This window comes from Pristiophorus japonicus, chromosome 7, assembly GCF_044704955.1.
Source record: "Pristiophorus japonicus isolate sPriJap1 chromosome 7, sPriJap1.hap1, whole genome shotgun sequence".
Classification (NCBI taxonomy): Eukaryota; Metazoa; Chordata; class Chondrichthyes; family Pristiophoridae; genus Pristiophorus; species Pristiophorus japonicus.
Genome location: NC_091983.1, coordinates 246,554,886 through 246,573,202, shown reverse-complemented (window position 1 = coordinate 246,573,202; position 18,317 = coordinate 246,554,886). Strand labels below are relative to the sequence as shown.

The window sequence follows — 18,317 nt, the reverse complement described above, 5'->3', positions numbered from 1 at the left end:
TTACTACTAGGGGGTTCAAGGGGTATGGCGAGAAAGCAGGAATGGGGTACTGAAGTTGCATGTTCAGCCATGAACTCATTGAATGGTGGTGCAGACTAGAAGGGCCGAATGGCCTACTCCTGCACCTATTTTCTATGTTTCTATGACCCGGGTGTCATGGTACATCTGTCATTGAAGGTTGGCATGCAGGTGCAGCAGGTGGTGAAGAAGGAAAATGGCATGTTGGCCTTCATAACCAGGGGTTTGGGTATCGGAGCAGGGAGGTCTTGCTGCAGCTGTACAGGGCCTTGGTGAGGCCTCACCTGGAATATTGTGTTCAGTTTTGGTCTCCTAATCTGAAGAAGGACGTTCTTGCTATTGAGGGAGTGCAGCGAAGGTTTACCAGACTGATTCCCGGGCTGGCAGGACTGGCATATGAGGAGACCCTAGATCGATTGGGCCTGTATTCACTGGAGTTTAGAAGAATGAGAGGGGATCTCATAGAAACATATAAAATTCTGACGGGACTGGACAGGTTAGATGCGGGAAGAATGTTCCTGATGTTGGGGGAGTCCAGAACCAGGGGTCACAGTCTAAGGATAAGGGGTAAGCCATTTAGGACCGAGATGAGGAGAAACTTCTTCACTCAGAGTTGTTAACCTGTGGAATCCTCATCCGCAGAGAGTTGTTGATGCCAGTTTGTTAGATATATTCAAGAGGGAGTTGAATATGGCCCTTACAGCTAAAGGGATCAAGGAGTATGGAGAGAAAGCAGGAAAGGGATACTGAGGTGAATGATCAACCATGATCTTACTGAATAGTGGTGCAGGTTCGAAGAGCTGAATGGCCTTCTCCTGCACCTATTTTCTATGTTTCTATGTTTACTTTTTCAGCGCTGTAGGGGCCTAAAAATATCGTGCATCCGGGTAAGTTAAGGGCATTTTTTTCTTTGGGGAAATTTTGGGCCCTGGTACTAAGTCATGCGGAGCCCCATTGGAAACATCCTTCCAATCACAAAAACACCCATCAACCATTACCCTTTGCTTCCTACCTCTGAGCCAATTTTGGATCCAACTTGCCTCTTTGCCCTGGATCCCATGGGCTTTTACTTTCTTGACCAGTCCGCCATGTGAGACCTTATCAAAAACTTTGCTAAAATCCATATACATTGCATCATACGTACTGCCCTTATCGACCCTCCTGGTTACCTCCTCGAAAAGATCAATCAAGTTCCGTCAGACATGATCTTTCCTTAACAAATCGTGCTGACTGTCCTTAATTAAGCCGTTGAGAGCACCGACATACCTTTTAATTCCTTATTGCCTTTGGAAAGATTGAAGAATGTTTTATACCCAAATTCAGCCATTTACTATGTAAATGTATAAATACTCATGTCAGACGCCCTGCTGTATCCCATTCATCAATCTCACAAAGACTGATGATTCCGTGATGGGTTGACTAGATAATTCGATAGATCCCGGAAAATCTGGTGAGTGTGGCAGTTCCTATTATTTGTGAAAAATTCACAGCTCATTGGTTCTTCCGCCTTCACATCTGACCCAGAGGTCAGTCCACTCCTTTTTTATGTCGCAAGTGTACAAAAATGGTTTCTAATTAAGGCAGGCATAAAAAGCATATAGTGAGCTGAAAATTCCGGTCTTGCCAGGTCCGTACGAAGCGCGCATGCACCCGGCGAGGTTTTGCAAAAGCCGGTTTGTACCGAAAACCAGCTTTTCCAATCTGTCAATATTTCTCTTGTTAAGGTTTCTCTTGACAGACCCTCCACATCCCTGGGAGTAGGACATCCGTGTGGGAGAAATTGGCTATTTGCCCAACTGATGCCCAGCGAATGTCCTTCAAACTTTTACGCCTGGTAAAAGCAGGCGCATAGCTTGCTTTTACCAGTGTAAAAGTTTTAAAACATATAACAATTAAATTTAAACACTCATTTTTATATTTAAAAACCCTGTTCATGAAGGTAAGCTTATTTTTAACACTATTAAAACTCATCAAAAATAAATCCAAATGTTTTTTTTCTAAAACATTTAATTTCAATCAATTTAAAATATGTGAGACGTTTTATTTGTTTATTATGTGGTGTATCGCTGCTTTAGGGTCTTTTCTCATTGATAGTAATGGGAGCCCATACAAATAGAGCTCCCATTTTTATCAATGCGAATACTACATGGTGATTGGTGGTCCAGGCCCACGTGACTCCAGCTTCTACGTGTGTACCTCGAAGACAGGTCCCCATGCGCTGCACAGCGAACCTAGGCCTCCGACTGGGATCTTGCGTTTCTCCGGTACCAACAGGTAGACTCGTAGATTTTTTTTCGGGTCGGAGGCGTTCGTACGAAGGAAGCCCTCGACCGCAATTTTCCCCCCAATATTTTATCAGGCAACCTACGCTTTTGGGTTTTTGTGTTTAGCCATTTTCAGGATTTTTGAAATGTTTAATAAGAGACTATAAAATTGAACATTGAGAATGTAAGGATTTTGACTCATTCACATTTATAAAGTTAAGTAGAATATATACACTGAGTTGCTTTCCATTCTAGCTTAGTGGATAAGAATTTCATGACCAAACAACACATAGTGACATGAAATTTCATCTATTGTGTTTGATTTTAGGGTTTGAAAAATGAATCGCTTCGGTGATTCAGGACACGAAGGTTTCCCTCCAATAACTAGTCATTCTGGTAGCCTTCCACAAATTAGTCACTCGGCTATCCTTCCAAAAGCTAGTGGGTCGAGTATCCTTGATTCATTTGGTTCCATTCAAGAGAAAAAAATTGGTAGATTTCGCAGAGGCACTGTCGGAATATTGGCGTTGCAGGAGACAATAAAAGAAAAACAGGTACTTCTTTAATTAGCAATAAGCATTCATAGAATCATAGAATGATACAGCACAGAAGGAGGCCATTTGGTCCATTGTACCTGTACCAGCTCCTTGATAGAGCTATCCAATTAATCCCACTCCCCTGCTCTTTCCCCATAGCCCTGCACATTTTTTCTTTTTAAGTATTTATCCAGTTCTCCTTTGAATGTTGGTATTAAATCTGCTTCTTCGACCATCCTTTTAGGTTGTGCACTCCAGATCACAACACATTGCTGTGTAAAGAAACAAAAATATTTCCCTCTGTTCTTTTGCCAATCACCTTAATTCTGTGGCCTCTTGATACCAACCCTTCTGCCACTTGAAACAGTTCCTCCTTATTTACTGTCAAAACCATTCATGATTCTGAACATCTGTATCAAATCTCCTTGAACCTTCTCAGCTCTACGGACAACAACCTCAGCTTCTCCAGTCTCTCCACATAACTGAAGTCCTTCATCCCTGGTACCATTCCAGTTAATCTCTTCTGCACCTCTCCATTTAGTACACTATTCTTCTATTAGTAAAGTCAAGGACCCCTTATGCTTGTCAACTTGTCCTGCCATCTTCAAATATTTGTGTGCTCACACCCCCAGGTTCTCTGTTCCTGCAACCCCTTTAAAATTGTACCATTTCGTTCATAATGCCTCACCCCATTCTTCCTACCAAAATGTATCACTTCACGCTTCTGTTAAATTTCAACTAGCATGTTTCTACTCATTTTCTACGTTCTTTTGAAGGAATGGCGATATATTTCCAAGTCAGAATGGTGTGTGACTTAGAGTGGATCTTGCAGGTGGTGGTTTTCCCATGCACCTGCTGCTCTTGTCATAAGAACATTAGAACATAAGAAATAGGAGCAGGAGTAGGCCACCTGGCCCCTCGAGCCTGCTCCGCCATTTAATAAGATCATGGCTGATCTGATCATAGACTCAGCTCCACTTCCCTGCCTGCTCCCCATAACCCTTTATTCCTTTATCGCTCCAAATCTGTCTATCTCCACTTTAAATATATTGAATGACCCAGTCTCTCTGGGGCAGAAAATTCCATAGATTTACAACTCTCTGAGACAAGAAATTCCTCATCTCAGTTTTAAATGGGCTGCACCTTATTCTGAGACTATGTCCCCGAGTTTTAGTTTCCCCTATGTGGAAATATCGTCTTTGCATCCACCTTGTCTTGCCCCCTCATTATCTTGTATGTTTCGATAAGATCACCCCTCATTCTTCTGAACTCCAATGAGTATAGGCCCAACCTACTCAACCTATCTTCATAAGTCAACCCCCTCATCTCCAGAATCAACATAGTGAACCTTCTCTGAACAGACTCCAATGCAAGTATATCCTTCCTTCAATTCGGAGACCAAAACTGTACGCAGTATTCCAGGTGTGGCCTCACCAATACCTTGTACAGTTGCAGCAGAACTTCTCTGCTTTTATACTCTATCCACCTTTCAATAAAATCCAACATTCCATTTGCCTTCCTGATTGCTTGCACACTCACTTTTTGTGTTTCATGCACAAGGCCCCCCAGCTCCCTCTGTACTCCAGCATCTTACAATTTTTCTTTACTTAAATTATAATTTGCTTTTCTATTTTTTTCTGCCAAAGTGGATAACCTCACATTTTCCCACACTGTACTCCATCTACCAAAGTTTTACCCACTCACTTAGCCTGTCTATATCCCGTTGCAGATTTTTTGTGTCCTCACAATTTGCTTTCCCACCCATCTTTGTATCATCAGCAAACTTGGCAACATTACACTCAGTCCCTTCATCCAAGTCATTAATATAGATTGTAAATAGTTGAGGCCCCAGCACCGATCCCTGCGGCACCCTACTAGTTACTGTTTGCCAACCGGAAAATGACCGATTTATCCCGACTCTCTGTTTTCTGTTGGTAAGCCAATCCTCTATCCATGCTAATATATTACCTCTGTTAATACGGATTCTTTTTCCCTCAATCTGTTTCAGCGAATACACTGACGCGAACACCTTCTTGCTTTTTCTGTAAAAGACCTTTATTGAAGATTCTCCGGCCGGGACTTGTCAAGACAAAGGAACACTCTCAATCAGAGCCTGTTTACCTTCCTCTGGACAAGCTCCTTTACAGCGTGAAAAGCACAGTAGTTATACATTTTCAAAACATAACACATTTGATTAGCACTTGGTCTATCCACTCCCTTTCTTCCTCCCCCCCGAGTATGTTCAATGGCAGGCGAGGATGTCTCCAAATTAGAGCTGGCCCCGAGGTCAGCTTGTTTATAGTCTCATTAAATTCTTCTTCCTGATCAGTAAAACCTATTTCCCTCCTATCAGTAAAAAGCATTACGTTACCCTCTCCTATCCGTGATTGCCTTTTCTTTCCCATGACCCGTGTTTAACCTCAACTCTCAGTAACCCCTTTTTTCTGTTGATTCTGCAACTGTCTGCATCTTGACATTTCTTTAGCTATTTTCCCATGATTCCCTATCTCCATCCCTCTGCCACATTTACAATCCTTCTGTATCCATTCTCATTCCCCCCTTTTATCATTCCATGATAACCCTGGTGACTATTCCAGGAGTATCGCATTCAGCCGTTCGCACTCTCTTTCCTGATCCTCCTTGTTGTCTGTGAGTCCGCCTTGAGCCTCTTCGCAAGGTCTTATCAATGTCTGTTTAGGTTCTCACATTGTATCCTGTCAGAATATTATTGAATTGATAACTTCTGGAGCCTTGGTACAAGGCCGAAGAGAGGCCTTTTACCTCCTTATGGGCCAGTGCAGGAACCAGCACTTTAACCCTTGTCCCGCTGGTACCCCTAATGCCAAACTTCTCTTACAATTCCCCCCTTTTGACCCTTGGCTATACGCCAAGCTGGCCATATTTCCCAATAACTATCTCCCTGTAGGCAAGTTCCAGATAGGTTCGTTCACCTGGGTGGCCATCTCCCAAGCTTCGGGACCTCCTGAAACCCTCCCACAGAGTTATATAAGGTAAGTCCTTCCTGTAGGACTGCTTAAATTTTCATCCCTTATGGCCTTAATCATAGTGCGTGCCCTGACTTATCATTTGGCCTGTTTAATTCGTGCACATGTTAATCCCATCATGACCATCAGAACCAGACCTTGTATTACTACAAGTACATGTGATATTATTCTTATCCATGGGTGAATTTGAATATTAAGTCCAATGTCCCACAGCTTTGAGTACCAGGGCTGATCAGCCAGCATTGCGTTAGTGTCTCTCTGTAAGTTGTGTCTTTCTTCCATCAGCTGGACATACTGTCGTCTTTGATTCTGGATTCCTTGCACCAAACGTAATTGTTCCTCATTTAGTTCTGGTATCTGTTTGCCTTGCGGTTCCCATACCGCCTCTTCTTACCCTTCTCGGAGGGTATCCGTGATTGTTCCGTGGATGATTTCCGTTGTCTCGGGATATATGTGGTATCCATTTACATCTATTTTTCCCATGGGCCTGAAACACAAGTTAGGGTTGGTGATGACACAGGGGGTGACTCCTCCCCTGGTCTTAATCGTCGGGTTGGCTGCTCCTGTGCTCCATTCCCTTGTGGAGCAGCGATTGTTTCGGAATCGTGTTTGAGAGGAGTGATACTCAGCATGCATCCGTTTGTTTGGTGGAATCTGCAATCATCATTTGTCATTCGTGGCGTACCTCGACATAAAACCACTTGGTTAATTTTATAGCAGTCAGTTTTGTCAATGCCTTTGGTACTATTGTTAATTTTAACCACCCGTCTGGCAGGCTGATGGTAACGTAACTGAGTTTGGTTTCTCACTTCACCAATATTATCGATCTGATATAAGGGGTCTCCCTTTGTTACATCATACTGTGGTATGGACAACATAAATCCGATCATATTCACCCGCCCAGTAATACATCTGAATTTCGGCACCCATGCGTGACTTCCTTCGTACCTCGCATGTGTTATTCATTTTTTTATCTCGAGTCCAATTGTTAAGTATGCTGTTCGGAATCCAATCTGGTATGTCTCCATTCTGGAGTTGCTCCAAATTATGTTGTACCTCACTTAATATTCAGGCCCCGTACCCGGAGCAAAATATCTCAGCCTGTAATCATTTACTTATATCTTTCCCCATTGCGTGGATCAATTTTATTGTCTTGGCATGTTTCTGTAATGTATGGGCCACCTGTAACAGTTCCCCTTCCGCGCCATCTCCCCACCGCGCATGTAGGGCTTGGTTATCCAAGTCCTTCCCCACTAAACCACTCAAGACTACGCCATTAAGTTGTTAACCCGGTCGTATATTGCATACAGGCCTATGGAATTCATCGTCGCAACTCCTGCCGCATAACCCGTGCCTAGTGTTTCCAGTATTCCCCTTTTTGTTCGACCTTGCCCTGTTCCATTTCAGACATTAAATCTCAGGGTAGTGGGTTCCGGCCTTCAAGGATCCGTTGTGCCAGGTTCTGGTATAGACTTATAGTTTCATTCCCACAGAAGCTAGGAAAAATGATATCCATTAGGTTTAGGATAAGTAGTCGCTGACGCACCCCAAATTATACCCTTTCTTTAGATTCTTTTATTACTAGCCCCCTCTTTGGCTCCAGTCTTTATGGACGGGCATGTGGGAGGAGGATGTGTGGTGGTACTATAAAGAGTTGTAGTTCCCAGAGTGGTTGTTGGAGCAACGGTGGTGGATCTATTCCGGACTCGAATGTCCCAACACCACTGATCTGTACCCACATACGGGGAGGTCGGGCATGTTCTCCAACTGGTATCCCCTGGTTGAGGTCTCCCTGGGCAAAGACAGGCGTGCACCTTATATTCCAGAGACCTCCCTTGGTCTTAATTTTATCCCACTGGCCAGTTTTCCTAAACATCCTGGGGTCCCACCCCCCTTTTTACTCCGTTCTGTTCCCACCCTTCTGTTTCTTGCGGGTGGATTTGGCTGCTTGTTTGCAGCTTCGTCCGCCCAGGCATGAGCTTCTAGAACTGAAATTCCATCCAGTTGGATTTCTGCGCCCTTCCCCTTTTGGTCCGATGAACTTGCTCCTGTCCTCGGAATCTACTGGCGCCCATGGCATCGACAGCCTGCTGCATTACAACCTTACTTAATACACTATACATAGCCATGTGTTAAAATAAGTTCTGTCCTTGCTCCAGTCCTTGGCTGCTGGGATGCATATTTCGGCAGTCAAATTAAACAAAGCTAGTTCATGTAGTTGTCTTTCCTGCGTGTGCTATATCTCTCGTAGTCCATCTGTATTATCCAGTGCCTGCGTGGGCCGCAAGGTTCCCAGTATCCTGAGTCTCCAGAGTCGAAGTAGCCGCTGCGGTCCCATCTCGGTGAGTGTTTTATCTGCAAATTTTAAACAGATAGCCTGGTCGTCACCAGGTGTTAGGTTCTGGTCTACTCATCTTTTATCCATGCATGTTGCGGTCACTCTGTGAAATCGGAGGCATGAGTCCGGGGATCAGCAGAGGCCTATAAAAGGCCGCGAGAAGCGTCGGGAGTTCGTTGGTGAGGCGTGAGTCCGGGGATCAGCAGAGGCCTATAAAAGGCCGCGAGAGGCGCCGGGAGTTCGTTGGTGAGGCGTGAGTCCGGGGATCAGCAGAGGCCTATAAAAGGCCGCGAGAGGCGTCGGGAGTTCGTTGGTGAGGCGTGAGTCCGGGGATCAGCAGAGGCCTATAAAAGGCCGCGAGAGGCAGCGGGAGTTCGTGGTCGCTGAGGCGTGAGTCCGGGGATCAGCAGAGGCCTATAAAAGGCCACGAGAGGCGTCGGGAGTTCGTTGGTGAGGCGTGAGTCCGGGGATCAGCAGAGGTCTATAAAAGGCGTACTTGTGCAGCTACAGGGAGAAGGCAAAAAAGAAGTAGAAAGAAACAGAAAGGTGATGTCACAGCCAAAGGGGTAAGTGATTGGCTGGTGATTGGTGAGTAGTTTTTCTTTTTCTTTTTTATATTAGTCAGTAACTTTTAACATTGTTGTTGCCAATTTAAGTGTCTCTAAGGGTTAAGTCATGGCAGGAGAGCTCGGTCGGGTGTTATGCTCCTCCTGTACCATGTGAGAACTCAGGGACACTTCTGGTGTCCCTGACGACTACGTGTGCGGGAAGTGTATTCGCCTCGAGCTCCTGACGGTCCGCGTTGCGGAATTGGAGCTGAGGGTGGATTCATTCTGGAGCATCCACGATGCTGAGAATGACGTGAGTATCACATGTAGTGAGTTGGTCTTACCGCAGGAGAAGGGTCCACAGCCAGATAGGGAATGGAAGACCAGGAGGAAGAGCAAGAAAGATAGTGCAGGGGTCCCCTGTGGTCATCCCCCTGCAAAACAGATACACCGCTTTGAGTACTGTTGGGAGGGATGACTCATCAGGGGAGGGCAGCAGCAGCCAAGTTCATGGCACCGTGGCTGGCTCTGCTGCACAGGAGGGCAGGAAAAAGAGTGGGAGCGCGTTAGTGATAGGGGATTCAATGGTGAGGGGAGTAGATAGGTGTTTCTGCGGCCGCAACCGAGACTCCAGGATGGTATGTTGCCTCCCTGGTGCAAGGGTCAAGGATGTCTCGGAGCGGGTGCAGGACATTCTGAAATGGGAGGGAGAACAGCCAGTTGTCGTGGTGCACCAACGACATAGGTAAAAAAAGGGATGAGGTCCTACGAAACGAATTTAAGGAGCTAGGAGCTAAATTAAAAAGTAGGACCTCAAAAGTAGTAATCTCGGGATTGCTACCAGTGCCACGTGCTAGTCAGAGTAGGAATCGCAGGATAGTACAGATGAATACGTGGCTAGAGCAGTGGTGCAGCAGGGAGGGATTCAAATTCCTGGGGCATTGGAACCGGTTCTGGGGGAGGTGGGACCAGTACAAACCGGACGGTCTGCACCTGGGCAGGACCGGAATCAATGTCCTAGGGGGAGTGTTTGCTACTGCTGTTGGGGAGGAGTTAAACTAATATTGCAGGGGAATGGGAACCAATGCAGGGAGACGGAGGGAGACAAAAAGGAGGCAAAAGCAAAAGACAGAAAGGAGATGAGGAAAAGTGGAGGGCAGAGAAACCCAAGGCAAAGAACAAAAAGGGCCACTGTACAGCAAAATTCTAAAAGGACAAAGGGTGTTAAAAAAACAAGCCTGAAGGCTTTGTGTCTTAATGCAAGGAGTATCCGCAAAAAGGTGGATGAATTAACTGTGCAAATAGGTGTTAACAAATATGATGTGATTGGGATTACGGAGACGTGGCTCCAGGATGATCAGGGCTGGGAACTCAACATCCAGGGGTATTCAACATTCAGGAAGGATAGAATAAAAGGAAAAGGAGGTGGGGTAGCATTGCTGGTTAAAGAGGAGATTAATGCAATAGTTAGGAAAGACATTAGCTTGGATGATGTGGAATCTATATGGGTAGAGCTGCAGAACACCAAAGGGCAAAAAACGTTAGTGGGAGTTGTGTACAGACCTCCAAACAGTAGTAGTGATGTTGGGGAGGGCATCAAACAGGAAATTAGGGGTGCATGCAATAAAGGTGCAGCAGCAGTTATAATGGGTGACTTTAATATGCACATAGATTGGGCGAGCCAAACTGGAAACAATACAGTGGAGGAGGATTTCCTGGAGTGCATAAGGGATGGTTTTCTAGACCAATATGTCAAGGAACCAACAAGGGGGGAGGCCATCTTAGACTGGGTGTTGTGTAATGAGAGAGGGTTAATTAGCAATCTCATTGTGCGAGGCCCCTTGGGGAAGAGTGACCATAATATGGTGGAATTCTGCATTAGGATGGAGAATGAAACAGTTAATTCAGAGACCATGGTCCAGAACTTAAAGAAGGGTAACTTTGAAGGTATGAGGCGTGAATTGGCTAGGATAGATTGGCGAATGATACTTAAGGGGTTGACTGTGGATGGGCAATGGCAGACATTTAGAGACCGCATGGATGAATTACAACAATTGTACATTCCTGTCTGGCGTAAAAATAAAAAAGGGAAGGTGGCTATCTAGGGAAATCAGGGATAGTATTAAAGCCAAGGAAGTGGCATACAAATTGGCCAGAAATAGCAGTGAACCTGGGGACTGGGAGAAATTTAGAACTCAGCAGAGGAGGACAAAGGGTTTGATTAGGGCAGGGAAAATGGAGTACGAGAAGAAGCTTGCAGGGAACATTAAGGCGGATTGCAAAAGTTTCTATAGGTATGTAAAGAGAAAAAGGTTAGTAAAGACAAACGTAGGTCCCCTGCAGTCAGAATCAGGGGAAGTCATAACGGGGAACAAAGAAATGGCAGACCAATTGAACAAGTACTTTGGTTCGGTATTCACTAAGGAGGACACAAACAACCTTCCGGATATAAAAGGGGTCAGAGGATCTAGTAAGGAGGAGGAACTGAGGGAAATCTTTATTAGTCGTGAAATTGTGTTGGGGAAATTGATGGGATTGAAACATAGAAACATAGAAACATAGAAAATAGGTGCAGGAGTAGGCCATTCGGCCCTTCTAGCCTGCACCGCCATTCAATGGCTGAACATTCAACTTCAGTACCCCATTCCTGCTTTCTCGCCATACCCCTTGACCCCCCTAGTAGTAAGGACCTCATCTAACTCCTTTTTGAATATATTTAGTGAATTGGCCTCAACAACTTTCTGTGGTAGAGAATTCCACAGGTTCACCATTCCCTGGGTGAAGAAGTTCCTCCGCATCTCGGTCCTAAATGGCTTACCGCTTATCCTTAGACTGTGACCTCTGGTTCTGGACTTCCCCAGCATTGGGAACATTCTTCCTGCATCTAACCTGTCTAACCCCGTCAGAATTTAAAATGTTTCTATGAGGTCCCCTCTCATTCTTCTGAACTCCAGTGAATACAAGCCCAGTTGATCCAGTCTTTCTTGATAGGTCAGTCCTGCCATCCCGGGAATCAGTCTGGTGAACCTTCGCTGCACTCCCTCAATAGCAAGAATGTCCTTCCTCAGGTTAGGAGACCAAAACTGTACACAATACTCCAGGTGTGGCCTCACCAATGCCCTGTACAACTGTAGCAACACCTCCCTGCCCCTGTACTCAAATCCCCTTGCTATGAAGGCCAACATGCCATTTGCTTTCTTAACCGCCTGCTGCACCTGCATGCCAACCTTCAATGACTGATGTACCATGACACCCAGGTCTCTTTGCACCTCCCCTTTTCCTAATCTGTCACCATTCAGATAATAGTCTGTCTCTCTGTTTTTACCACCAAAGTGGATAACCTCACATTTATCCACATTATACTTCATCTGCCATGCATTTGCCCACTCACCTAACCTATCCAAGTCGCTCTGCAGCCTCACAGCATCCTCCTCGCAGCTCACACTGCCACCCAACTTAGTGTCATCCGCAAATTTGGAGATACTACATTTAATCCCCTCATCTAAATCATTAATGTACAGTGTAAACAGCTGGGGCCCCAGCACAGAACCTTGCGGTACCCCACTAGTCACTGCCTGCCATTCTGAAAAGTACCCATTTACTCCTACTCTTTGCTTCCTGTCTGACAACCAGTTCTCAATCCATGTCAGTACACTACCCCGAATCCCATGTGCTCTAACTTTGCACATCAATCTCTTGTGTGGGACCTTGTCGAATGCCTTCTGAAAGTCCAAATATACCACATCAACTGGTTCTCCCTTATCCACTCTACTGGAAACATCCTCAAAAAATTCCAGAAGATTTGTCAAGCATGATTTCCCTTTCACAAATCCATGCTGACTTGGACCTATCATGTCACCTCTTTCCAAATGCACTGCTATGACATCCTTAATAATTGATTCCATCATTTTATCCACTACCGATGTCAGGCTGACCGGTCTATAATTCCCTGTTTTCTCTCTCCCTCCTTTTTTAAAAAGTGGGGTTACATTGGCTACCCTCCACTCCATAGGAACTGATCCAGATTCAATGGAATGTTGGAAAATGACTGTCAACGCATCCACTATTTCCAAGGCCACCTCCTTAAGTACTCTGGGATGAAGGCCGATAAATCCCCAGGGCCTGATGGACTGCATCCCAGAGTACTTAAGGAGGTGGCCTTGGAAATAGCGGCTGCATTGACAGTCATTTTCCAACATTCCATTGACTCTGGATCAGTTCCTATGGAGTGGAGGGTAGCCAATGTAACCCCACTTTTTAAAAAAGGAGGGAGAGAGAAAACAGGGAATTATAGACCGGTCAGCCTGACCTCAGTCGTGGATAAAATGATGGAATCAATTATTAAGGATGTCATAGCAGCGCATTTGGAAAATGGTGACATGATAGGTCCAAGTCAGCATGGATTTGTGAAAGGGAAATCATGCTTGACAAATCTTCTGGAATTTTTTGAGGATGTTTCCAGTAAAGTGGACAAAGGAGAACCAGTTGATGTGGTATATTTGGACTTTCAGAAGGCTTTCGACAAGGTCCCACACAAGAGATTAATGTGCAAAGTTAAAGCACATGGGATTGGGGGTAGTGTGCTGACGTGGATTGAGAACTGGTTGTCAGACAGGAAGCAAAGAGTAGGAGTAAATGGGTACTTTTCAGAATGGAAGGCAGTGACTAGTGGGGTACCGCAAGGTTCTGTGCTGGGGCCCCAGCTGTTTACATTGTATATTAATGATTTAGACGAGGGGATTAAATGTAGTATCTCCAAATTTGCGGATGACACTAAGTTGGGTGGCAGTGTGAGCTGCGAGGAGGATGCTATGAGGCTGCAGAGTGACTTGGATAGGTTAGGTGAGTGGGCAAATGCATGGCAGATGAAGTATAATGTGGATAAATGTGAGATTATCCACTTTGGTGGTAAAAACAGAGAGACAGACTATTATCTGAATGGTGACAGATTAGGAAAAGGGAAGGTGCAACGAGACCTGGGTGTCATGGTACATCAGTCATTGAAGGTTGGCATGCAGGTACAGCAGGCGGTTAAGAAAGCAAATGGCATGTTGGCCTTCATAGCGAGGGGATTTGAGTACAGGGACAGGGAGGTGTTGCTACAGTTGTACAGGGCCTTGGTGAGGCCACACCTGGAGTATTGTGTACAGTTTTGGTCTCCTAACTTGAGGAAGGACATTCTTGCTATTGAGGGAGTGCAGCGAAGATTCACCAGACTGATTCCCGGGATGGTGGGACTGACCTATCAAGAAAGACTGGATTAACTGGGCTTGTATTCACTGGAGTTCAGAAGAATGAGAGGGGACCTCATAGAAACGTTTAAAATTCTGACGGGTTTAGACAGGTTAGATGCAGGAAGAATGTTCCCAATGTTGGAAGTCCAGAACCAGGGGTCACAGTCTAAGGATAAGGGGTAAGCCATTTAGGACCGAGATGAGGAGAAACTTCTTCACCCAGAGAGTGGTGAACCTGTGAAATTCTCTACCACAGAAAGTAGTTGAGGCCAATTCACTAAATATATTCAAAAGGGAGTTCGATGAAGTCCTTACTACTCGGGGGATCAAGGGGTATGGCGAGAAAGCAGGAAGCGGGTACTGAAGTTTCATGTTCAGCCATGAACTCATTGAATGGCGGTGCAGGCTAGAAGGGCTGAATGGCCTGCTCCTGCACCTATTTTCTATGTTCGGTTGGGTTTGTAGACTACACTTACCCACCGTGGGGTACATTGTCTCTATTGCCATAGGTGATGGTGCTATGGCTGCGCATTGCACTATCCGTCTGGCCCCGTTTTTAAAAAAAAATCTCTTCCAGCTTATTTATCTTAGCTTTTAACTCTTGAATTTGTTTTGTTTGAGTATCTTTCTTTTATTTGTATCAGGCGAGTATTATTACATCGGCTCGTTCTGTTTTTATTTTTATTCTGACTATCCCACCATTTGCTCTGTTAGGTGAGTCTTTTTTATTCTATTACGAAATCCAAATTAATAATGTCCAGTATAAAACAGCTGTCAATGGAAAGGGTTAACTCCTTTACAGGTTTGTAAGAAAACCATTGACTTAACGTAATCATCCGAAAAATTCTTTTTTTTCAGTCTTTGTGCCTTCAAAACTTGCTTAGAAATTAGGAATCCGTTAAAACAGCAGAAATCATTAGTAATGCTGTCATAATAAAAGTCTTCTCATCAGGAAAGACGGCATTTTAGAGTAAACTCCAATGTTTTCTTAACTTCTAATTGTCATGATTTTTTTTTGATTGATTTAAAATGAGACCACACATTTTTAGTAGCTATTTTGTTTACTGAAATCCAATTTTCACACATGCTGTGTACATTCTAACATTTCGTTTTATTCTACGGTCCAGTTCACTGGGCATATCTTGTGTTTTATTTCTCTCTCAGCACAAAATCTAAACATCCGTGCCAGTTCCATTTTCTATAAAAATTTTAAAATTTAGTAAGATTCTCTAATTCCTAGTTCTTTCTGTGCTGAGTTCGCATAGCTTAGATCTTTTCTCCTTGTTATTTTCAAAACCCTCCTGCTCGTTTAGACTGTTCGGGACTTTTCTAGATAAACACCGTCTATTCTGGAAATCTTTTCAAACTGCAGTGAAACTTTCTCGTAATTTAAAATCATTATCACTGTAGAGTGTCTTTTACCTCTTCCAAATGTTTTTTCCTTTTCCCAATTAAACCAATATCTTTTTCACAGCAAACATCAACCAGTATTTAGTAAGTTATGTCTTTTTCCATCGCAAACACCCCCTTTTTTTTTTAGCACCTAATTAGTGCGTTACGTCTTTTTTCCAGATCACCTTTCTTCAAATTAGGGTTTGTATTTTACACGGAGGGCTCGTGTCTCTGTAAATTTGTTAATTTAAAATCATTTGTTTACTTTCAAAGTGGCGTCTTCATCTTTTTCTTGTGAAGGTATTTCTAGATTCTTTCCAGACCTTTTAGTTTTATTTCCTCCTTTTTTCTTTAAGAGATCAGATTCAATTTAATAATTTTTTTTCGTTTGAATCTACCTCAGTATTTTGCGGTGCCTTCTCTTAATATCTCAAAATCCCAATTCAAATTTTGTAATTTCAATCTTTATTTAAAACACTTTTTTTGAGCTAGAAGCTTTTTTTAAAAGGCATTCTTTATCTCATTCCGAGACTAAATTTAAGTCTTTCAACCCAATGTAATCAATCCTTTGTGCATTTCCTAGCTCCGTAACTTATCATCCGAATAAATCCACACCTGCGTTTCTAACTTAAAATGTCTTAAAACTTCCCACATACAGGACAACACTACAAAGGGTTGAAAAAACTTTCACTCTGTTTGGAGAAGTGGGTGGAGCTAAAATAAACAAACAGCTGCTCCACTCTTCCAAACAGGCTTTTAAAAACATGAAAACATAAAAATTCATTCCGCAGTCAAAAAATCACACAAGGACTCTCACTCAATGACAGACATTCAGAAAAGTCTCTCTTCATTCAACAAAGCTTATTAATTCATTTTTTTCTTTGGCTGGCTCTATTTTTGGATCCATGATTGCCCATTCCCGTGTCGCCCCGCGGTAAAGAAATATTTTATCCTTGCACAATTCCTTTTATCCTTACACAATTCCTCGCGTCGCCCCACGATTTAGTTTTACACAATTCCTCGCGTCGCCCCGCGATTTAGTTTTACACAATTTCCCTTTTCTTCCGAGTCGCCCCGCGGTGTTCCTATTCGCGTCGCCCCGCGATAGTCTATTTCCCTATCCCTCCGCGTCGCCCCGCAGTGTTTGTATTCGTGTCACCCCGCGATAGTCTATTTCCTTTTCCCTCCGCGTCGCCTCGCGGTTTCCTAAGTAAAAGGTATTCGCCAGATTGACCTGGATCTCGTTCGGACACTACTTGAGAACCAGCGAGTGGCAAAACTTTCTTCAGACTTTTGGGACTGGAGGGAACCGAAGTGGTATTTAAAAAGTACTCACTCCAGTGGCCATTTTCCTCCCGTCTCGTCCGAGGCTAGGTCGGCTCTTAATTCGCAAGCTTTCGGCAGTCGTCCGTTGAGATCCCACTTCTGACACCAAATGTAAATACGGATTCTTTTTCCCTCAATCTGTTTCAGCGAATACAGTGACGCGAACACCTTCTTGCCTTTTCTGTAAAAGACCTTTATTGAAGATTCTCCGGCCGGGACTTGTCAAGACAAAGGAACACTCTCAATCAGAGCCTGTTTACCTTCCTCTGGACAAGCTCCTTTACAGTGTGAAAAGCACAGTAGTTATACATTTTCAAAACATAACACATTTGATTAGCACTTGGTCTATCCACCCCCCGATTATGTCCAATGGCAGGCGAGGATGTCTCCAAATTAGAGCTGGCCCCGAGGTCAGCTTGTTTATAGTCTCATTAAATTCTTCTTCCTGATCAGTAAAACCTATTTCCCTCCTATCAGTAAAAAGCATTACGTTACCCTCTCCTATCCGTGATTGCCTTTTCTTCCCCATGACCTGTGTTTAACCTCAACTCTCAGTAACCCCTTTTTTTCTGTTGATTCTGCAACTGTCTGCATCTTGACATTTCTTTAGCTATTTTCCCATGATTCCCTATCTCCATCCCTCTGCCACATTTACAATCCTTCTGTATCCATTCTCACCTCAACTCCGTGAACTTTTATCTGCAGTAACCTTTTATGTGACACCTTATTGAAGGCCTTCTGGAAATCCAAATACACCACATCCACTAGTTCCCCCTTATCCACCCTGCTCGTTGCATCCTCAAAGAGCTCCAGCAAATTTGTCAAACATGATTTCCCTTTCAAAAAACCATGCTGACTACTTATTTGATTTCTGCTTTTCCAAATGTCCCGCTACTGCTTCCTTAATAATGGACTCCAGCATTTTCCCAACGACAGTTGTTAGGCTAACTGATCAATATTTGCCTGCTTTTTGTCTTCCTCCTTTTTTAAATAGGGGCGTTACATTTGCGGTTTTTCAATCTGCTAGGACCGCCCCAGAATCCAGGGAATTGTGGTAGATCACAACTAATGCATCCACTATCTCGCAGCTACTTCTTTTAAGACCCTAGCATGTAAGCCATCAGGTCCAGGGGACTTGTTCGCCTTTAGTCTCATTATTTTACCAATAACTACTTCTTTAGTGATAGTGATTGTATTAAGTTCCTCCCTCCATATAGTCCCTTGATTATCCACGATTGGGAGGTTTATAATGTCTTTCACTGTGAAGTCCGATACAAAATATTTGTTCAAAGTCTCTACCATTTCCCGGTTCTCCATTATTAATTCTCCAGTCTCATCCACTTTTTATGTACCTGTCGAAACTCTTACTGTCTGCTTTTATATTTCATGCTAGTTTACTTTCATAATCTATCTATCCTATCTACCCCTATCTACCCCTCTCAATCATTTTTATGTGTGTAAACCTGTAATTACCATGTCTAACCATCAGAGGGCTTATCCCCTGGAGTCCCAAGGATCCCACAATCCCTTGGGAGCACCTGTACATAAGGAGGCCTCACAGGCTGGAGAGGCACTCTGAGATCTGTAATAAAGGATACGGTCACACTTACTTTGAACTTGCAGCATTTAGACTGACTCTTTATCGAAGACATAACA

The 18,317-nt window shown here is 44.0% G+C and overlaps 1 protein-coding gene across 1 annotated transcript in view; it reads left to right on the top strand.

The window, feature by feature from the left end:
• Positions 1 to 18,317, top strand: part of LOC139267485 (dynein axonemal heavy chain 8-like) — a 2,569,686-nt gene that overhangs the window by 32,746 nt on the left and 2,518,623 nt on the right. Inside the window, exon 2 of the mRNA XM_070885867.1 lies at positions 2,611 to 2,836. Within this exon, the coding sequence (XP_070741968.1) occupies positions 2,621 to 2,836 (216 nt within the window). The 5' untranslated portion in view covers positions 2,611 to 2,620. The remainder of the gene's footprint in view (positions 1 to 2,610; positions 2,837 to 18,317) is intronic.